This window comes from Bombus vosnesenskii, unplaced genomic scaffold (genome assembly GCF_011952255.1).
Source record: "Bombus vosnesenskii isolate JDL3184/JDL3185 unplaced genomic scaffold, Bvos_JDL3184-5_v1.1 scf7180000013492, whole genome shotgun sequence".
NCBI classification, from domain to species: domain Eukaryota; kingdom Metazoa; phylum Arthropoda; class Insecta; order Hymenoptera; family Apidae; genus Bombus; species Bombus vosnesenskii.
Genome location: NW_022883081.1, coordinates 253,433 through 273,778, shown reverse-complemented (window position 1 = coordinate 273,778; position 20,346 = coordinate 253,433). Strand labels below are relative to the sequence as shown.

Below are 20,346 nucleotides of genomic sequence, written 5' to 3'. Positions count from 1 at the left end.
GATCTCTTTCCATATAAAACTTTAATATTTGTTTCTCCTTTTTTGTTAAATTTATCATTGTCACTATAATCATCACCATTAGAGTTGCATGATTAGCGCTATTATATAATTATAATAATAATTATATTACTATACATATATTTATCAACATTATTCTGTATGTCCTATGAATATTATTATTATTATTATTGCTGTATCCAATGACATTAAGTTAATATTTTACATGTACTATAAAATCAACAATAATCTATAATAATCTAGCTTTATTTTTGTAAAAAAAAGATAATACCAAAAAGTAATTTTATTTAATACATTGTCCGATTTATAAATCAACTTGTTATTATATTATTATTCAACACCATATTAGAAACATTAAATGAAAATATATTAATGAATATACAAATATGAGGTTTTAAGTTTGGTACTACATACATATAGTGTAGTCTATATATTACTTTAATAATTATTTTGACAATAGTAACTTAAAAAAGAAACTGACATTTTCATTAAATTTATGGATCTTAATATCATACTTAATGGTATGATACATTTTTCAAATATCACAGGTAAAATGGCCGTCACAATATATTTGGAAATGTATAATATCAAGTTTGGAATTGTAGAACTAAATGCAGAGGTATGAAAGGAGATTTTTTTGATCACCGAAAAAAATCGGTATGCAACTTTTAATAAATTTCATTCATGGAACTTTAGAAAGTGTTTGCACCTTTTCATACACCCAATCATAAGTTTGACTCGCTAATGTCTGTGTGGTGTCAATAGCTTTTGAGGCATAATTTTGCAAATTTTCTGGGCTTAATTTTCCACTAAAAACATAATATTATAAAGTATAACTCTTCATACTTCAAAAACTTTTTATGTACTTACACAAAGACATTATGTTCTAGCCATTGAAGTGTTGCAGTTGAGCGTTCATTCAACTTCTCCACACATAAATTTGAGTAAAGTTTTACATATTCTAAACCTTGATTACTTCGTAATTTAATTTCATCCAACATTCCTGGGACATAATACTCTATCTATAAAGCAAGCAAAGTATTTACTTACAGTATCTACAACTTATATATTGAAATCATTAAGACTTACTATTTGTACAATCAGTGGACCATTTCTTCCAATATATTCTGCAATATTACCAAAAACTTTAAGAGAAAGATGCTTCATTAAAAGATAAGCATCTCCTGCTAATTTAATATAAGGTTTACATGTTTCAACAATTGTTTTATAATGTTCTGGTGAAGTATCTTCTATAAATTCAAGTGCTTTAGTAGAATATTCTTGCACTACAATCCATGACTGTTGTCCATAGGCAACTAATCCAGTTCTTTTTAAAAACTTATTTACTAAAAAGTTATATTATAAATATAAAAATTAATATACTTAAATAATATTTCAAACAGACTGAATATTTCTTTTTTTGTATATATATGTATGTATATTGTGTGTATGTGTGTATATATATATATATATATTTACCTTTAAAATCATCATGTTTGTATATGTCATAAGCAAGGATGGCACTAATAAAAAGTAATAACAAAATAATTCCCTTTTTCCAGGAATATTTCTTATTAGCAGAAGCTGTCATTTTCAGTAACAAAGCCTGTAATAAAAGTGTAATAGAACAATGTATTACATGTTAATTTATTTACTATTTAACATAACGAGTCTAAAGGTCAATATCAATTATCAAAAGAGCAATCTTATTACAGATGTATATATGTAAATGAATTTAATTTCTGAATACGTACTTTTTATTCACAGAGTTGATGAAGAAATGAAAATATTTTCTAAATTATTTATTCTAAAATATTGTCTGTAATATGTATCTTTGTACAAAAAAGGAATGACGCGATAAATGATGTTAATGTCGTCAGTAGCGATGCTGAAGGGACAATATGCGATCGATAGTCCCCTTCCGACAAAACAAACGTACCTAACCTACACTATATTTAAAATTCAAATTTCTCAAAATCATTCAAATATTACACTCACGATTTTTCAAAATAAAAACAAGCTCAAATGCAAATTTTGCAGGTTATTGCTGGAAAATTATACCGGTATTTAAACGTCTTTCCTCACTGACAAACAGGCAATTAGTCTACACGCGATATATACGTTACGTAGTATTCCGCTGACACTCATGCTTTGCGCATATACGTGTGTATAATACAATAATCAAATGTTACATGGATTATTTCCATATTTCAAGACATTTGTCACAATGCGTATAAAACATTCTAATTTCGGCAAAAAGTATTATTTTTATATAAATATTAAATATATTTATTTAATACAAAAACAAATATTTAAATTTACCTTGCATATCTTACTACAATTATTAGCAAGACCTTCATCTTTGCCCTTTTTCCACCTTTCATTAATTGTCTGAAATTCTATACATGTTTCTTTTAAACATTTTGTTTCTAATGTTATGTGCAAATCATGCCATTTAGCATCTAAAAAAAATTAAATGAAATTAATATATATATATATCATTATATATATATATATATATATATATATATATATATATATATATATATATATATATATATCAACTATAAAGTTAAATCACTATTCTTACCAATATGCATTAAAATCAAATGAGATTGATATAAATTTTTGGCATAAACAGACCTCCACACAAAGAAACAAAATGGATCTGTAGCCAAACAAGTCACAAGTGCTTTGATTAATTCATCCCTATAGTTTGTATCTACCTTCTGTGTAACTTTTGTAATTAACAATTCAAACAGCTTCACATAACTTATATTCTTATTTTTAAACAATATTGACTAAAAAGAATAAAAAAAAATTATGTCTATTTCATACTAAAATGGTGTTTTGTATTAATATAACACTCAAATACCTACTCTTAATTTTTCAATGCTGTTATTGATCTCCCCGCTTACAGAAACAGGAATATTAAATTTCCCAGAATATGTATCTTCTACAATGTCAAGATAAAGTTCTGGTTTAAGATCATAACAGATGTCATGCCCAAATACAAGATCATTCAAAATTTGTGCTACATAACTACAGTAACTCTTTGTCTCTAACATAGGAGACATTACTTCATGCCATACTTTCAAACCCACAATTAAGTTTTTTCTACCAGCTTGTGAGATTGCCCACAATAAAGAAAGACCAATATTTTTTCTATTTTGATAGGAATTTTTTACACGCATCAATTTAGAAATGTTAGCAATTGTCATTTCAGGATTAATACGTGCTAGAAGTTGTAAAAATATTTTATGACCCACAGCAGGTGATCCCTTAACCATATCAGTAGCCATTGTAGTAAGAGTATTTTCATAAAAAAGTTGGGCTGTTTGTTTGCCTGCCATATCAATTGCCTTTTCTAATATGGAAGAAATTGTTTTAGGTACTATACTTAAAGGATAGTCTTTAGGCTTCCCAGAAAAGACTGCATCTTCTTTATCAACAGGTATTTTTATATTAAGGAAGGCAGCAAGATCTTTTAACCAAATTAATGGAGCTTCAGGAAATTTAGTTTGACTACTAGTAAAAATATTTCGAAGCTCTTCTGCATTAATCTGTTGGAAATGATATTTCAATATCAATAAACTTATCTGTAAATTATACATAAAGAACATTTTTTAAAAGTATATATATATATATATATATATACCACATTTAATGCATCTTTTATAGACTTTGGGGGTTTTTCCTTTGGTTCTTGCTTCTTTTTCTCAGACTGCTGCTGTTTCTGCTGTTTCTTCTTTTCTTCATTCTCTTTCATTTTATTTTCTTTCTCCTTTGACGGCTTTTTATTTTCCTTGTTATTATCCAAATTATCATATAATGTTTTTACTTGACTTAAGGGAACTGAAAAAAGATAAGTTCTAAACTAACATACTTTTATCTGTATAATGCAATAAACATATTTTCATCTAGAAACTTTATTTTTGAATGTATATATAAAACAAATTTTACAATAACATTTTATTTGAATAAAAGTGTTTATAAACTTTAAGAATTTTTATTAGTAGTAGTATATAAAAGTGATAACAATTTTATACAAAGCTGAGTAGAGACACTTACGAAAATCTTCCACTTTTGGTACATTTTCGATAAATTTCTTTTTTTCTACTTTTGTAAGTTTATTGATCTTGCCATTGCTTTTGTCTTTCTTATTTCTTCCAACTATTTCCCATCCACCAGACGACATAATGCTATAAATGCAATAAACAAATGGGCAGCTAATAATGCTATTAAAAGGTACTGAAGTGTTTGTTGGCAGTTGGCAGTTATGTTGCTGTCCGTATATCGTAGGTACGTGGTCGCGCATGCGTAGAAAGTTGCCACGCGCTACTCTTTCATGAAATAACTTTCTTAGTCCTTTTATAGATAGGTAATTAATAATAACATGTAATATCTACATTACCATGACATTTATTATAAGTAATATAAATAATTATGAAATATCCAATTTATTATCAACTAGCAAATAACTAGTTAGAAACTAACTCAGTTAGAAATTTCTTTCACTTTATAATAAATGTTGATATTATATTTACAAATATATACAATTTAGCGTTTTATATATTTAATTATGTAAAAACTGTAACGTGTTCCTGCTATTCGAAAAGAAAGAAATCAAAGAGTTCTTTCTTAAAACACAATATTTCTCATTTAATTAAATACACAAAATTACAATGTTTACATGAAATAATACTTTTAAAAGATATTATTACAGTAAATTACATATAACTAAAAAATAAATATACAATTTTATAAAGTTAATTTTTTTTACGTCGTCAATGAATCATAAACAAAATTTAATTTTCATATCAGTCCTGTTTCAAGAAAAAGTAAAATAAATAAGAACAAATTATATGATGTGACATAGATATGTAGTATGAATATGGTCAGACTCTATTCTTTGGTATGATAGTATGCAATACATGCTACAGAGATTCGTACTATAGTTATGTCGTCTCTAACGCTTATAATCTGTGTTGTTCATTGTATGGTATAATCATATTTTATATGTGCTATAATGCGACAATGCAAGAGGGAATATCATGTTGTAAATATGTTCAAATTAACTATTATTTGATTGAATAAAGATAATGTAATAATACAAAATACTATTTGACTGAAACATATATTATATATCCTCTAATAATCAAAAAATAATGATAATCAAAGAGTCTTACTAATTTCTTTAACCTTGATAAATTGACATCCTGTGAAAAATTGTTGCTCGAGACTGTTTGCTAACAAAAATGCATTTTAAAAATGAATATCGTAGATCCATAGATGAATACAAACCTGCTGTACCGATAAAAAGAAAAATGAGCCTTTATTGGATCTTAGTAATCTTAAGAATCATATTAACTCTTGTTCCTCAAACAGGATATATTCATCCTGACGAATATTTTCAATCTATCGAAGTCATATCTGGTAAGTACAATGATGTTATTGTCTAGGAATAACATGATTAATTTATATGTTTATATATTAATTTATAATATAAACAAATTATGGGGGGAATTTATATTTTGTAGGGGATTATTTTGACATTGATGTCAACAAACCGTGGGAATTTAATTCAACGTTTCCCGTAAGAACTGTTTTAATACCACAAATCATAGTTGGTATGCCATATTCAATTTTGAAGAGACTTTCGAAATATACAGTTTTTTATTTGGGTATATCATTGAAATCGCCATATTTTCTTATATCATCTCCACGTTTGTTAGTGTGTGGCTTATCTTTTATATCAGATTATTGTTTGTATAAAATCTGTTACATATATGGTCAAAATTACAAAATAAGACTGATCATTTATGCCAGTTCCTATGTTATGCTTGTTTATGCCACTCATACATTATCAAATACTATTGAACTGGTGTTAACAGCTTTACTATTATATTATACATCATATTCTATGGCATATTCAGAAAAGGTACTAACATATGTACTATTATGATAAGAATTTATAGACTGGTTCATAAAGTGTAATATTTATCATTTTAGGTAGTTGTTCAAAGTGATTATCTATCAGATAAATATAATGAAGCAAAAACTGGTATAGAAAGAGTAAAATACTACAAACTTAAAACTACATTGCCGCCACATTCTTTAAATCATTGTATAAAAATTGCAACAGTTACTGTGATTGGTATATTCAATAGACCAACATTCATTGCATTTGCCTTTGCTCCTATATTCTTTTGGCTACAGAGAGGTTTAGGTTCAAAAACTGTAGGTTTTGGAGACTTTCATGTTCGAATATTCACCTTCATTGCCTGTGGAATACCAACCACTGTTTTCTTTATTTTAGTTGATAGCTTTTATTTTGGTTATTTAACAATGGCAGAGATAGGTAATCTTGACATTAGCATGAATAACTTTGTGGTAACACCACTGAATTTTCTCAGATACAATTCAAATACTAAAAACCTACAGGATCATGGCTTACATCCTCATTATTTACATTTGATAGTAAATGTACCCCTTTTATATAATATTCTTGGAGTTATTGGCCTTTGTACATTTGGAAAACTATTATACAGGTAAATATCTCAATAGTATTGTTTACAATCAATATTACACAAAAAGTTAATAAATCGAAATAATTAGGACAATTGTCATTTACAGTGGTTTAAAAGCACAATGGTTAAATTTGCCACGAATACAAAGTGTTGTTGGTTTAATGACAACATCTTTTATTACACCTATCATATTATTATCAATATTTCCTCATCAAGAGCCTAGGTTTATTATACCAATATTGTTACCTTTAACTTTTTTGTATGCACCAAATATAAGTCAAACATCAGGAGTTGACACTATCGCACGTATTGCAGAAAATGATGAGTCCTCAAATGCATTTACAACAAGAAATAAGTTGAATAAACTACAGATTTTTTGGTTTATATGTAATATTGTATTAACGTTCTTCTATGGATTTGCTCATCAAGGTGGAGTTTTACCCTTATCATCTCATATAGCAACTGAATTAAAAGCAAAACCAGATCTTACGCATATACATTTATTTACATCTCACACTTATTCTGTACCAACAGCACTTTTACATTTAAGAAATACCAAAAAGACATATGTAAGTAGTGCAAATCATAAGTATAAATTAATAAAAGATTTTTATCTTTATGAACAAGGATCAAAATCTTTAAGAGATGTATGTAATGTTATTGCTTCGAAACTTCGTGAATGTGAATATAAGTATGTCACCAAGAAGGTACCATATAGATTGTATTATGCTCTTCCTGCTACAGATTTGGAAGAGTTTATTTTTATTCAAAATAGTATAAATTTATTCAATTATCATATTGCACATAAATTTTATCCGCACATTACAGTTGAAAAATTACCGTTTTCAAAAGCCGTTAAAAATATTACGCGTTTAACAAATCTAACCACATTTTCAGTGAATAGATTGACTGAAATTATGGATAACATACTTGAGGTTTTTCAACAGTTTCAATTGTTATTAATACGAATTGAGTATTTAGTAGATAATAAATATAAAAATATACATATATCATGAAAGGAATTATTATAATTCATAATTACAATATTTTAAATTAATCGTTAAATTAACGTAATACGTATTTATTTACCATTTAGTCAATATAATAAGTACATTTGTTACTATAATAAGAAAAAATATATGATTACTTCATATAATATGAAAAAATATTTGTAATTCTTAACAGTAAAGCAATATTATACTTAAAACTTACATTAAACAACTCGTAAGATTATCCTAAATTAGGATCCATATAAGATATTTAAAATATGCATTATTAAAATTTTTAAAAATAAAAGTAAATATATGTACAAAAATTATTTAAACTAAATAATGTTGTAATATTAAAATCAATATGTGTTACATTACAATCTACAATTTCACTTTCAATAAAATTATTTAGTTCCATCTTGAATATACTACTTATTCAATGATTATTATCCTGCATAGAAAATTTTATTTATTTATTTAAACATGATACGGAAATTAAAATGTGTATTTTATAGATTTACAAATATTATAAAATACACAGTGTTAATTATAAATTTTTCTTAAATACATGTTTATTTCAATTATCATTTATATTTTATATGTCCATGGTAATTCCTCATTAAATTTACTTTGATGTGCAGCATTGCGCGCGGCAAATAATCGCTATAAACATTATCAAACATATTGTACAGACAAAATTATAGTAAAATGAATATCTTCAAAAAAATTTATTATAACTTACCACATTATCTATGTATGCCTCACATTTGTAACACCAAACTGATAAATCACTGAAACTTAGGGCCAATGGATGTTCCATTTCTTCAGCGTGTATTAAACCATGTTGATTAATACTACGAGCACAGTGAACAGTATAACACTGTAAACAGATCCAGTTTTCAACATTGCTTTCACATTCTATACATGGTGAATATATATCAATTCCAGAAACTGGTACATCCTTGACACTATCCAAATGTGGACATTCTCGTAAAGGTATCACTGCAAACATGTCTCCATCCACTAATGCCTGTAAAATTGAAAATAAATTCCAATTGTAAAAATCATAATTCATCTTAAATAAATATTTATAATGTCAAAATTTAAATATTAATTACTTGCGAATTTTCCAACAAATAATCATGTAAACTTTTATTTCCAGTCATTTGCGCACTTGCTCTTTCGCCTTGTTCACCACTACTACCAGCAGCAAAATTGGTAATATTTTCATCAGAATGTTCTTCTTCTTCATCCTGATTCATGCATTTCTTTGTATACTTGGAACCTATAAAAATAATCCTATACAATAATCCTATACAACATGACTACACATATATTTTTAACCTACCATACCTTCGTCATTATAAGAAGTATTAATTGTCGTATGTGTACATCGCTCATGTACAGATTTAAGAAACTCCTGTAATTTCTCACAATCTTCTTGTGAGGCCACTTTATTTATCAGCTTCCAAGTTGTAAGATTCTTCTGCCTAGTTTGCATTTTTTCTGTTTCTATTTCTTCCAATGCTATCTTAGATTCTGAATGCTTTAATATTTCTTCACTGTCTATAACACGTTCATTTGTCTTTATATGTGGAACTTTGGGCTTAGGAAGTACTCTCTCTTTCGGTAAAGATAAATTAAATACTAAATGCGCCCAATATTGTTTTTGTGTTTTTATAACATTATTTATAGTGTGAATAGCGCTCGCGCATGGAGTTTGTCCATTCTCTAATATCGGTAAAGGATCACCAAGCAAAGATTTTGTGCAAATAGCCATTGCATGCGCGACTGAATTAATATTGTAACCTCCTTCAAGACTAAGAATAATACGACCATTAGCTAAAGAAGATAGCCAATGTGTTAAGTGTCCGTACATTTCTGGTGTCACGAAACAACCTTAAAAAAAAAATATTTAAGTTAAATTTATTATTTTAATTATAATATTTAAATATCTAAATTTTTCTCAGTTGTAAAAGACATAAAATTGCATATATACCTCCTAGAGGATCCCCAATACATGCATCAAAACCCGCAGAAACTAAGACTAATTCCGGATTAAACTGATAAGCAATTGGCATTATTATCTGTTGAAATGCTGCTATATATTCTGCATCGCCCATTCCTTTCTATATAACACATAAATAATATATGATGATAAATTTGCTTTAAGTAACTTATTCTATAGCATATTTTTTAAAATCAACCTTATTCCATGGAATGTTAACAGTGAAACCTTCTCCTGATAAAGAACCGACATAAGAGTAATTTGCTCGTTTAGAATTTGGAAAAAAATTGCCATTATCATAACGATGGACAGACATATACAAAATTTTAGGGTCTTCCTCAAAGATGGATTGAGTTCCATTACCATGATGTATATCCCAATCTACTATCAATACTCTGAAAAATTATATTATTCTTTGTACTAAGATTGTACGTTATTAACCATTTGAGTCCCAAGCAGCGTGATCGCGCTGTTTAGATTTTGTGTCGAAATGTCCCAGTACATTTGAACGCTACGGACGATTGACGGTATTTTCTATTTCATTGTTATCTTCCCAATAATTTTTATTGAACAAAACTTGAAGTATTTATAAGCTAATAATACGCATATATAATAATATAGATGTATTTCATAAAATAACAAATATGACGAGCGCTATTGCACCGCTTATTTCTCTTCGCAATCGATTAAGACAAGCGCTATCTGGCTGTTCGGAATTTTTCGACTCTGTTTTTTCAAAGATCTCTGGGACTCAAACGGTTAAAAGAAAATTAATTATAATACCTTTTTACATGATGAAATTCTACCGCATATCTAGCTGCTACAGCAATATTGTTAAAGATACAAAAACCACATGCTGTATTCTCTGCAGCATGATGGCCTGGAGGCCTAACAATAGCAATACCAGATTGACTTTCTCCATTTAATACGCTATCAACTACTTGTAATAATGATCCAGTTGATATACAGGCACTTGTCCAGGTTTCAGGATGCAAATAAACCGAATTATAAGTTTCTGCCTGCCTTTTTAGCTCTTTTGGTTTTAAGTTTTCTGTATCTTTTATTGAATCTATATATTCTTTTGAATGGACTAATATTAATTCTTCTCTTGTTGCACTTCGTCCCTTTAAAATAATCAACGAACAAAATGTAATATTTCAAATAAAAAATTTAGTGTTAATAAAAGAGATTTAATAATGCAAAGTGAATACATGAACATACCTGTTGCACATAACATCGATCAAGTAAATTGCACTCTTGATATTTTTTATAAATAATATTAATACGATGTGGTTTTTCTGGATGATTATCATTAGACATATCACAATGTTTTAACATTCTATCATCATAAACAATGCACACTTTGTTAGGTGCTTTAGATAAATTAGTAACTAAAGAAAAAATTAAATTTATATAATTTGTTGTTATATATAGGATTAATTATTATTAACTATTAAACTTGATATTTACACTGTATTAATGCATTTAACTGCTTTTCTATCATTTCGATAACTTCTTTATTTTGAGTTGGGTAGCAATTTCGAGTCTCATACACTTCAGGCTTAATATCAGTTCCTCTAAAATAAATATATAAATGGTATTTTTATATAATAATTAAATACAATAAAATTCTTGTTAAAATTAGTTTAATTTCTTACTTGAATGTAACTACCGGTAAATATTGATTAGTACTTCCTTCTTTATTATTTGTTGTACTATTAATACTGTATGTATCTTGGTATTGATAGCATTTCCAATATGGTTTATGTGCATAAATTGTATTTAAAATGGTATCACGTACGCTAAAATCATGTTAAATATAAACGTAATTAATGAATTGCATATGTCATACTAAGAATTCTCAGGTTTACCTTATTGAAGGTAATGTAAGAGTTTCTAACATAGGGCATGGATCACCTAACAAAGTACGTAGTGTTAATGCTGCACTTTCTGCTAATGATTTTAAACAATAACCACCCTGTAACGAGAAATATAATGAAAGCATATTTGAAAGCTATAAATATGCAATAAAAATTTAATAACAAAATGAAAATATATTTTATACCTCCAATATAACAGCAACTTTCCCAGAGGCTAAACTCAATAATGATGATAGTAAATGAGCATAACATGCAGGTGTTAGCAACATTTCACCCTGGATATCATAAAATGAAAACATTGAAATTATTATCTATAATTTATTGATATATATAACAACATTAAATTTATTATATATATCAACCTTTTTGTCTCCAATCACGGAATCAAATCCAGCCGAGACAATCACAAGATCTGAATTAAACTAAGATAAAAAAAAAGTTAACAAGTAATATCTATTATTTTACCTCAGGACAGCCCAACGCTGCATCATATCCAGCTGATACTATTATAAGATCAGGTTGAAACTAGAATAATTAAAATTGGCTTATTTTATATAAATCACATTGAAAATTATATTGATATTTTATACAATATATTTGCATTAATATTACATTATTTGGATTATTATAAATTGCAATAATATACTACCTCATAGGCCATTGGCAATAAAACTTGTTGAAATATGGCTAAATAATCAGCATTGGTCATGCCAGTTTTATTAAGTGGCACATTAAAATTATATCCTTCTCCTAAACCATCTCCAACAAAATGGAAATTAGATTCTCTAAGATTTGGCCAAAATTCTCCATTTTCATAACGGTGAATTGAAAAATAAATTACTCTGTACAGAATTTCCAAGTAATACAAAAATTATTCAAAAACATTTAGAGAAAGTTCGAAAGTATTTACATACCGTGGGTCATTATAGAACATTTGCTGAGTAGCTTGTCCATGGTGTATATCCCAATCAACAATCAAAATTTTACTAGCTAAATTGCTACTTAAAACTTTTTCAGCAGCAATTGCGACATTATTGAAGAAACAATATCCACAATATTCTGATTTCATTGCATGATGTCCTGGTGGCCTGAAATATTTTAAGAAATAAAAAAATATAACTTTCAATTATATTATTATTATTTATTCATTTATGTATCAATCAAGCATTACTACATTACCTTATAATGGCCATACCATTCTGAATTTCTTCTTTGCAAATGCTTTCCACTAAATTTATTGTTGAACCCACAGCTAACAAAGACAATTGATAGGTAGACTAGAACAATTTTAAATAAATCAATATTTAAATCTAACATTTTGATCTTATATTTAAAATAAGTACATACAGGATGTATATAAATGGCATCATATGTTGATGATAATAATTCTAAACTATCTACATCTGTACATTCATCAGTAGCCTTCAAAATATCTATCTGTTCTTGGCTGTGCTTCATTAGTATTTCATCCTCTGAGGCTTGTCTTGGTGTAACGAATTTACATCTATTTATTAAACCTAACTCCTCACATCTCTGCATAACTCTTATCAACCTAGCAGGACATTCTGGATAACTTGGATCCCAAAGGCATTTATGTTCTGTCATAGAACGATCAAATACAATGCCAGTTTCCTTCCTTTTTATATTATATGCATCAATAGCTTTTTGATATATATCATGTACAAAAACATTGTTAGATTTCTTTCTTTGTAATACACGTTGCGTTGCTTCATGTTTAGCTGCTATTAAAGCAGCAGATGGACGAACCTGATTAAATTACACAATTAGTATCAATTGTTATTTTTTCATAAATTTATACTTACATTAAACATTTTTGCAGAATTTTTGGCACTTTTCTTATCTGTCACAGACATAGTATTTTTAATATTTCTATTATTTATCTTCTCTGAATTTTCTATAGCTTTTATTAACTCGATTTCACTGTCTGCTAATTGTTTAACAGCAGAGTATAAATTTTTGCAGATCACAGGATCAGACTGACAGGATCAATTTTATACATGTAATACAAAAAAATAGATGAAAAATAAGTTAATTTTACAAGAATGTATATTGTAGAATAAAACATAGAATAGATCTTTAATTCTGTGTCAAAAGAAGCCTTAATTGCACAATGACATTGTTACTTAAAAATAAAATGAATTTATAGAAAAAATTCAAAGTGATTGAATTTCAATTATAAGTATTATCGCATATATAAATAACACTGATAAATACGAAGAGAAATAATATAATTAAAAACACTACACGCGCGATAAAATCTAATGCAAGGATATTTATTTACTAAATTACAAAAATTGTGAAGAAACTAAATGTTGTCAATTTATATATGGATGACGTTATGAGACATATAGCTTAGTATAGACTTGTATAGACTTGTTTAGCTATTTGTTTACCCCTTCCACTTCAGCGTATCGTGGCGCACAAAATCCTATCATGTTTGTTTTACTCAAATAATCAACGATAACGAATATATATGATTAAGAAAATTTATCCTCTCACCATTTGTGTTTTTAAGTAACCCCAAAATTTTCAGTAAAGAAGCACTTTAATAGATAATTTCTACAAACAAGTCATGCTCAAAAGAGAAACTTTAGACTTTTGTCAATCAAATCAGATTTATTTTATATGAATCAAATATCTTCATTGTGAAAATGCAGTTGTCCCGACTTTTTTCATTTTTCACTTTCAATTTTATTCTTATACGTACAATTCCAATAAAGACCATTCGAGTTATAGGCGACAATTGAAATTACAGTGATGCCATCATTTAATCCAAGATAGAATCACGAATTTTGAAAATAAACGAAATCCACATCTGTCGAGTCCAGTTCACACCTAAACATGCATGCAGATATACTGCACCGGTTCGAAGCTGTTCAGTCTTCTGATTGGTCGTCATAACATATTAATGATATTTATAAAATTTTTAGAGATAAAGGAAAGAAAATATTGAGAAGAAAGCGTATTTTATTTTTCCTAACAATCTCCATTCAGTCGTATGACTCGTATGGTTGTATTAGTTTCATAAAAATTCTATGACACTATTCATTTGATACGAAATATGCAATTGAATAAAAATATTTAATACTAGTTTAATTGAAATCATAGTTATAATGAAAAGGTGTAAAATATTACAATGATTTATAAGTACATATATCAAAAGATTTTACATTGATATATAGTAATTCTTTATGATTTGCTAAGAAGTAGAAATTTTATCCGAGTAAGTATAGCTATCGAGGGAAGTATTTATATGTTCGTTTAGAAAATCTTAGATACTTAAGTAAATAGTTGTAGGTACTATTTCTTCCCGGTTGAAAGTGCTACCGAGATACAAATATTCAATACATTTTTATTTACTTCTATAACTTCATTCCATGTCTAAGTTGAAAGAACTAACAGAGATAACAAAACCAAATTTTAGACAATTAACACAGTATTATTGCATGAAAAATATTTCTTCTTTCTAAACGCTTACTGAATTGATTATATTCATTTAATCTTATTTTAGTAATAAAATTTTATAAGTAACTGTATTATATATTATTTAAATTATCATAACAATGTGTCAAGCATTCATCGTATGCAATTTTACGATGTTTATGTAATAAAACTTTAATAGATGCTATATATTTCTCAATAATGCAATGCAATATAAACTATGTAAATATTATAGGATTTGCATTTCTTTGATTAACAAGATAACATTTGTAAATTTATTAATTTGTATAATGAAAAAATAGTATGTGGTTTTCAGAGAATACATTTTTTTTCGAATAGCGTACAATGTTTCCACCAAGTTCGTACAATACCAATGAACGCCAGATAGCGATATTTTAATCAATTTTTTGATTAAAATTTAAAAATGTCGAACGCATATTGGTTTATGCGAAAGTAGAAGATAGAAGCATGTAAGTACATATGTATTTATATACACTCTTCCCGTACATATGTATGTAAGTAAGTACTTAAGTGTGTGCAAAAGACACGTTGGCTGTGGTGTGAAGCAACGTAGCTTCAGATTCTTTGAATAATGATTCGGTTTATTATGATATAATTTTTAATATCATTGTAATATATTCAAAAGATTAATTTACTGAAATATACATATTCTATTTCATATGTTTATGTATTTTTAATTGAGGTAATTAAAGATATTTTCTTTTTAGCTCTTTACTACAATATTTCAACAAATATTTAGATTGTGTAGTGATTAAATGAGTATTGAAGCAATAACACTATTTTAAGTTTTAATTTTTTAATTATTTTCAGCTATGTACGTTGCATACTTCGTTTTCTCCTCTTTATCAGTTATTTTTGTCATGTACCCAAAGATTATTTTTTATTTTATATTTATGTAGATTTCTCAATATATAATGAGATAAATTCTCCGATTATAATGTTATGAATTATAAAAATGTTATTGCCAAATTTTTATTTCAGGTGTGATTATCTTAAACAAAATGAGAATTGTACAGCTCAGGCGAAATCGTCTTTTCAGTATTATTATCTGTAGCATATTTTTGCTTTACACATTGTATATTGTTATAAACTTTTTTTCTGACAAGCCTATTAACAATTTTAAGGAATATTGGTCAGATAGTCTAAAATCAGTTAAACGGGTAAATATAATATTAAATTATTTTTATACTATATAAACATAATTTTTTAAACATAAAAGTATCAACATCCTATTAAAAGCAATCTTGTCTTAAGCTAAATTACAAAAATGAACTGTAATAATTTATTCATTGAAATTTTCTCATATAAATGACTAATAATATAAGTATGTCACCTATAGTATATTATACTTAGCATAGTATGATAAAGATACATTCAAAACAATAATTACATTTAAAAAAGGAACTAAAGGAAGAAATTCTATTAAAGTAAAGGATAAAATGTTTTTTATACTTTTATATAAATGTATTTTATATGAACTACTATTCTATAGGTACCAGTTCTATCAAAAGAGCTTGGTAATTTTGAACTCAAGCATGTATCAATTAGAAGTGGACCTGGAGAAGGAGGGAAACCTTATATCCTTAGGGATGATCAACAGAATGATGTTCAACAATCAGAAATAGATTACGGCATGAATATGGTGTGCTCGGATGAAATTTCATTAGATAGATCGATCCTTGATACAAGAATGCCTGAGTAAACCAATATTGCTACAATTAAACATTTTATAACAGTAATATTTAAACTAGATTTTCACTTATTCTGTTTACAGATGTAAACACTGGAATTATCCAGAAGTACTCCCCCGAACTAGTGTAATTGTAGTATTTCATAATGAAGGTTGGTCTGTATTACTGAGAACTGTCCACAGTGTGATAAATCGTACTCCCCCACAATTTTTAGAAGAAATTTTACTTGTAGATGACTTTTCTGATAAAGGTGAATAGCAGTAATATGGTAAGAGTATCAAAATAAAAGTAATAACAAGTATGTATTTTTATAGATAATTTAAAAGGAGATTTAGATTCATATATAGAACGGTGGGAAGGTAAAGTAAAATTAATAAGAAATGATAAAAGAGAAGGTTTAATAAGAACGAGATCACGTGGTGCACGTGAAGCTAAGGGTGAAGTTATAGTGTTTTTGGATGCACATTGTGAAGTTAATGTTAACTGGTTACCACCTCTCTTAGCCCCAATAGCTGTTGATAGGTAATTTTTTATCAAATAATAAATTCTCTATTATTCATCTGAAAGTTAATTTATTAAAATCTTTTAAATATTTCTAGAACTGTGATGACAGTTCCTATTATCGATGGCATTGACCATAAGACCTTTGAGTATCGACCTGTGTATCAAGAAGGACATTTATATAGAGGTATTTTTGAATGGGGAATGCTGTATAAAGAAAATGAACTTCCTGCACGGGAGAAAAAATCTCGACCTTATAACAGCATGCCATACAAGTAACTCACATTTTAAAAAATATTCTTAGACATGTAGAATGAAGTTATTTTACATTCATATATCAGGAATAATTCATTTCAGGTCTCCTACTCACGCTGGTGGCTTATTTGCGATAAATCGTGAATACTTTTTGTCGTTGGGTGGATATGATGACGGATTGCTTGTGTGGGGTGGAGAAAACTTTGAGTTATCATTTAAAATATGGCAATGTGGGGGAAATATTCTTTGGGTACCATGTTCGCACGTTGGTCATGTGTATAGAGGGTTTATGCCCTATACATTTGGAAAATTGGCTCAAAAAAAAAAAGGACCGCTGATAACCATAGTAAGTAAAACATTTTTATGGGTATAAATTAATTTGAAGGATATAAAATAACATATGATTTAATATAAATTTATAAAAATCGTTAACTCTTTCTAGAATTATAAAAGAGTTGTTGAAACTTGGTTTGATGATAAATATAAAGAATTCTTTTATACAAGGGAACCACTAGCGCAATTGCTTGATCATGGTGATATATCAGAGCAATTAGAATTTAAAAGAAGGAAAAGGTGTAAAAGTTTTCAATGGTATATGGAAAATGTTGCTTATGATGTTTTCGATAAATTTCCCGAATTACCACCTAATATTCACTGGGGAGAGGTAATAATAACAATATCTATCGCCTATAATTTTTTGTTCTATTATGTTCTATAATTTTTTATGTTATATTATGTTCTATAATTTTTTATGTTATATTATGTCGTAATTTTTTATGTGTGTTTCTACATGTCACTGAATTTTTTCTTCTCTTTTTATTTTCCTTTTAATCTTAGTTGCGAAACATAGCGACAGGAATGTGTTTGGATACAATGAGTCATTCGCCTCCTAGTTTAATGGCTACTACTGATTGTCATGGATTTGGTAATAATCAGGTAATTTTTTACTTTTTATATCTCTTTTTAAGCAAAATTCTTTATTTATGAATTATGATTTATATAGTTTCATTTTTCAGTTAATTAGATTAAACGCTAAAGGTCAATTAGGTGTCGGAGAACGATGCATATCTGCTGATAGTCAAGGAGTGAAATTCGTATTTTGCCGGTTAGGGACTGTAGATGGTCCATGGCAATACGATGAGGTAAATGTCAATAAATATGTTACCATTTTATTGCCCAATTTTTTATTTTATTATAAATGATATATTACTTTTGCAGAAAACGAAGACGCTTTTACACAGAGTGCACAAGAAGTGCATGGCACTTCATCCTCAAACTCAACAGTTATCACTAATGCCATGTGATATCAATAATACGTATCAACAGTGGTCTTTCCATCAAATTCATCCAAAGTGGTGAAGAAACGTAAGTACTGGTGCTGTTTGCATATGAGACGTTTCATGCTGAATTAAACTATACTCATTAAAGACTTTTGGCAAAAATCTATCTATGCATTGACTATTCTTTTGTACAAAAAATTGTGTTTACGATACATGGTGTTTTATATTTCCCTACTATAAATAACTCGAATATTTGTGCAAAATCAAAAATGCGTAAAAATCATATTGTAAATTTTTCTTTAAAATTTACTTTAAAATAACAGTTATAAAATACTTATATAAAAAATAGGGCTGTAAAATCTTAACAGCGCTAAAATAAGACTTATATCGTCATTTGAAACCGTAAATAAGTCATGATCATTAATGAAATGAAGAAACTGCTCATTTTGATACAATTTCAATGAAACTGTTTTAATATAATACAATAACATAATTTATTAAAATACAGCCATGTTTGAGATTCTTTCATATAACTTCCTATAATGCCGAGTATATTGACACGTCATGGTTTGTCTTATCTTATCTTAGATAAATTTAAGTTCGCTCCTAGTTTATCTATTTTTTGAGTAGTAGAATAAGATTAGTAAAATCACTTTCTTTAAATAAAGGTTCCCTATATCTGCTCGAAATAAAAAAGAGATTGCTGCACACATTTGCGTATCCACTGATTGTGCAAAATGCTTACAAATGTTTGTGAGCATTTAGAGATGTTAGCAAATATTGGTGGTGAATATTTATTAAATATCGCTCAAATACTAATAAATAAGGATAGATAAAGCTAGTTTTTGAAGACAATAGTAGTCTTGTCTCTTCATCGTGCCTTTGTTTGTTTGATAGTTGTGATTTATAAGAAATCCACAACCACATGAGGTGCTATTCGTGTGGACAATACTGGTTTAGGATCTTATTATATTTCTTCTGTCGAAATTATTGGAAAGAATTTACAAATGTTAGTAAATATTTGCGTGCATACGTGTTCCATCTGTGCATTGACTGGTTAATAGGCTTGCAAACGTTTATAAACTATTAGCGTGATTGGTGGACATGCGTCTTAAACGGTTGCAAGGAATGTATATGTTTTAATCATTTTAGAGTGCATTTCGCTTAAATTATCGATATAATATGAGAATGTGTGCTTCCGTTTTCGACTGATTCTTCTTAAGAGAGCATGTTACTGATGTAGTTTTGTAATGGTTTTTAATTTTTTAAAACACACTTTCAGGCAAGAAGTTACTTAGCATAATGTAAAAAAATAAAAGGAATGTCTTATCACAGGTTATGTACTAATAAAATAAAGTAAATATATAATTTGTAATAATTCTCTGTTTTTTCTGTGACTGTTAAATCTTTATGTCAATTATATGAAGAACTATCAATTTTATTAATATTTTTTATTGTAAGAAAATAACTTTATTTAAATTTCATACAAATGAGTGAATAAATAGTATTGTTACTTTAGAGAAGTTTAATAATTTAATTATTATTTTAAATATATACAGGTGCTTAAGGTTGTAAGGGACTTGGAAATCCAAGCTTCAGGACGGATTGGAAAGATTCGGGCAGGATCTCACCCGAATTCTTCCGATTCATCCCGAACCTGTATTCTCAGATATTCGAATCCAACCCTATTGTAAGAATAACTTACAACATA

The 20,346-nt window shown here is 27.7% G+C and overlaps 4 protein-coding genes across 7 annotated transcripts; 2 read left to right on the top strand and 2 right to left on the bottom strand.

The window, feature by feature from the left end:
- Positions 1 to 248: 248 nt before the first annotated feature.
- Positions 249 to 4,310, bottom strand: LOC117238407 (transmembrane protein 214-A). Its single transcript, XM_033503280.1, has 9 exons — positions 4,090 to 4,310; positions 3,677 to 3,873; positions 2,898 to 3,581; positions 2,609 to 2,819; positions 2,341 to 2,480; positions 1,498 to 1,624; positions 1,108 to 1,364; positions 889 to 1,040; positions 249 to 827 (listed from the first exon to the last, which is right to left on the bottom strand). The coding sequence occupies exons 1-9, from the start codon at positions 4,214 to 4,216 to the stop codon at positions 701 to 703; spliced, it is 2,022 nt and encodes a 673-aa protein (XP_033359171.1). The 5' UTR covers positions 4,217 to 4,310; the 3' UTR covers positions 249 to 700.
- A 686-nt stretch (positions 4,311 to 4,996) lies between these two features.
- On the top strand, positions 4,997 to 7,961 carry LOC117238408 (GPI mannosyltransferase 4). Of its 2 annotated transcripts, none has more exons than XM_033503282.1 (4): positions 4,997 to 5,454; positions 5,559 to 5,614; positions 6,031 to 6,569; positions 6,655 to 7,961. In XM_033503282.1, exons 1-4 carry the CDS (start codon positions 5,277 to 5,279, stop codon positions 7,562 to 7,564), a joined length of 1,683 nt encoding a protein of 560 aa, XP_033359173.1. In that variant the 5' UTR covers positions 4,997 to 5,276; the 3' UTR covers positions 7,565 to 7,961. The 2 variants fall into 2 exon arrangements, with proteins under 2 accessions (XP_033359173.1, XP_033359172.1); XM_033503281.1 differs by having other exon boundaries at positions 4,998 to 5,454; positions 5,559 to 5,959.
- Positions 7,962 to 8,024: 63 nt separating this feature from the next.
- LOC117238404 (histone deacetylase 6) lies at positions 8,025 to 14,268 on the bottom strand. The gene is made up of 19 exons (XM_033503278.1): positions 13,946 to 14,268; positions 13,249 to 13,422; positions 12,773 to 13,192; positions 12,605 to 12,702; positions 12,340 to 12,513; positions 12,075 to 12,267; positions 11,891 to 11,950; positions 11,611 to 11,700; positions 11,417 to 11,523; positions 11,204 to 11,347; positions 11,016 to 11,122; positions 10,767 to 10,936; positions 10,329 to 10,669; positions 9,745 to 9,940; positions 9,537 to 9,666; positions 8,891 to 9,436; positions 8,656 to 8,822; positions 8,280 to 8,567; positions 8,025 to 8,200 (listed from the first exon to the last, which is right to left on the bottom strand). The coding sequence occupies exons 1-19, from the start codon at positions 13,946 to 13,948 to the stop codon at positions 8,126 to 8,128; spliced, it is 3,483 nt and encodes a 1,160-aa protein (XP_033359169.1). The 5' UTR covers positions 13,949 to 14,268; the 3' UTR covers positions 8,025 to 8,125.
- An 899-nt stretch (positions 14,269 to 15,167) lies between these two features.
- Positions 15,168 to 19,139, top strand: LOC117238410 (N-acetylgalactosaminyltransferase 7). Of its 3 annotated transcripts, none has more exons than XM_033503287.1 (11): positions 15,168 to 15,357; positions 15,890 to 16,068; positions 16,401 to 16,606; positions 16,683 to 16,849; positions 16,914 to 17,121; positions 17,199 to 17,375; positions 17,458 to 17,701; positions 17,798 to 18,019; positions 18,193 to 18,291; positions 18,372 to 18,497; positions 18,574 to 18,758. In XM_033503287.1, the coding sequence occupies exons 2-11, from the start codon at positions 15,910 to 15,912 to the stop codon at positions 18,712 to 18,714; spliced, it is 1,749 nt and encodes a 582-aa protein (XP_033359178.1). In that variant the 5' UTR covers positions 15,168 to 15,357; positions 15,890 to 15,909; the 3' UTR covers positions 18,715 to 18,758. The 3 variants fall into 3 exon arrangements, with proteins under 3 accessions (XP_033359178.1, XP_033359177.1, XP_033359176.1); XM_033503286.1 differs by lacking the exon at positions 15,168 to 15,357 and adding an exon at positions 15,407 to 15,590; XM_033503285.1 differs by lacking the exon at positions 15,168 to 15,357 and having other exon boundaries at positions 15,910 to 16,068; positions 18,574 to 19,139.
- Positions 19,140 to 20,346: the final 1,207 nt, after the last annotated feature.

Bases quoted from the DNA above. Each gene is read 5' to 3' on its own strand.
- LOC117238410 (XM_033503285.1), top strand. From the start codon at position 15,910: ATGAGAATTGTACAGCTCAGGCGAAATCGTCTTTTCAGTATTATTATC. The intron at 18,020-18,192 runs GTAATAATAACA...TTTTAATCTTAG, and splicing joins CTAATATTCACTGGGGAGAG to TTGCGAAACATAGCGACAGG. The intron at 18,498-18,573 runs GTAAATGTCAAT...TTACTTTTGCAG, and splicing joins GTCCATGGCAATACGATGAG to AAAACGAAGACGCTTTTACA.
- LOC117238407 (XM_033503280.1), bottom strand. From the start codon at position 4,216: ATGTCGTCTGGTGGATGGGAAATAGTTGGAAGAAATAAGAAAGACAAA. The intron at 2,481-2,608 runs GTAAGAATAGTG...AATTTTTTTTAG, and splicing joins TTTGATTTTAATGCATATTG to ATGCTAAATGGCATGATTTG. The intron at 1,365-1,497 runs GTAAATATATAT...ATAACTTTTTAG, and splicing joins CAAACATGATGATTTTAAAG to TAAATAAGTTTTTAAAAAGA.
- LOC117238408 (XM_033503281.1), top strand. From the start codon at position 5,277: ATGCATTTTAAAAATGAATATCGTAGATCCATAGATGAATACAAACCT. The intron at 5,960-6,030 runs GTACTAACATAT...TTATCATTTTAG, and splicing joins CTATGGCATATTCAGAAAAG to GTAGTTGTTCAAAGTGATTA. The intron at 6,570-6,654 runs GTAAATATCTCA...TGTCATTTACAG, and splicing joins TTTGGAAAACTATTATACAG to TGGTTTAAAAGCACAATGGT.
- LOC117238404 (XM_033503278.1), bottom strand. The intron at 13,193-13,248 runs GTAAGTATAAAT...TAATTTAATCAG, and splicing joins ATTCTGCAAAAATGTTTAAT to GTTCGTCCATCTGCTGCTTT. The intron at 9,437-9,536 runs GTATATATGCAA...TTTTTTTTTAAG, and splicing joins TATTGGGGATCCTCTAGGAG to GTTGTTTCGTGACACCAGAA.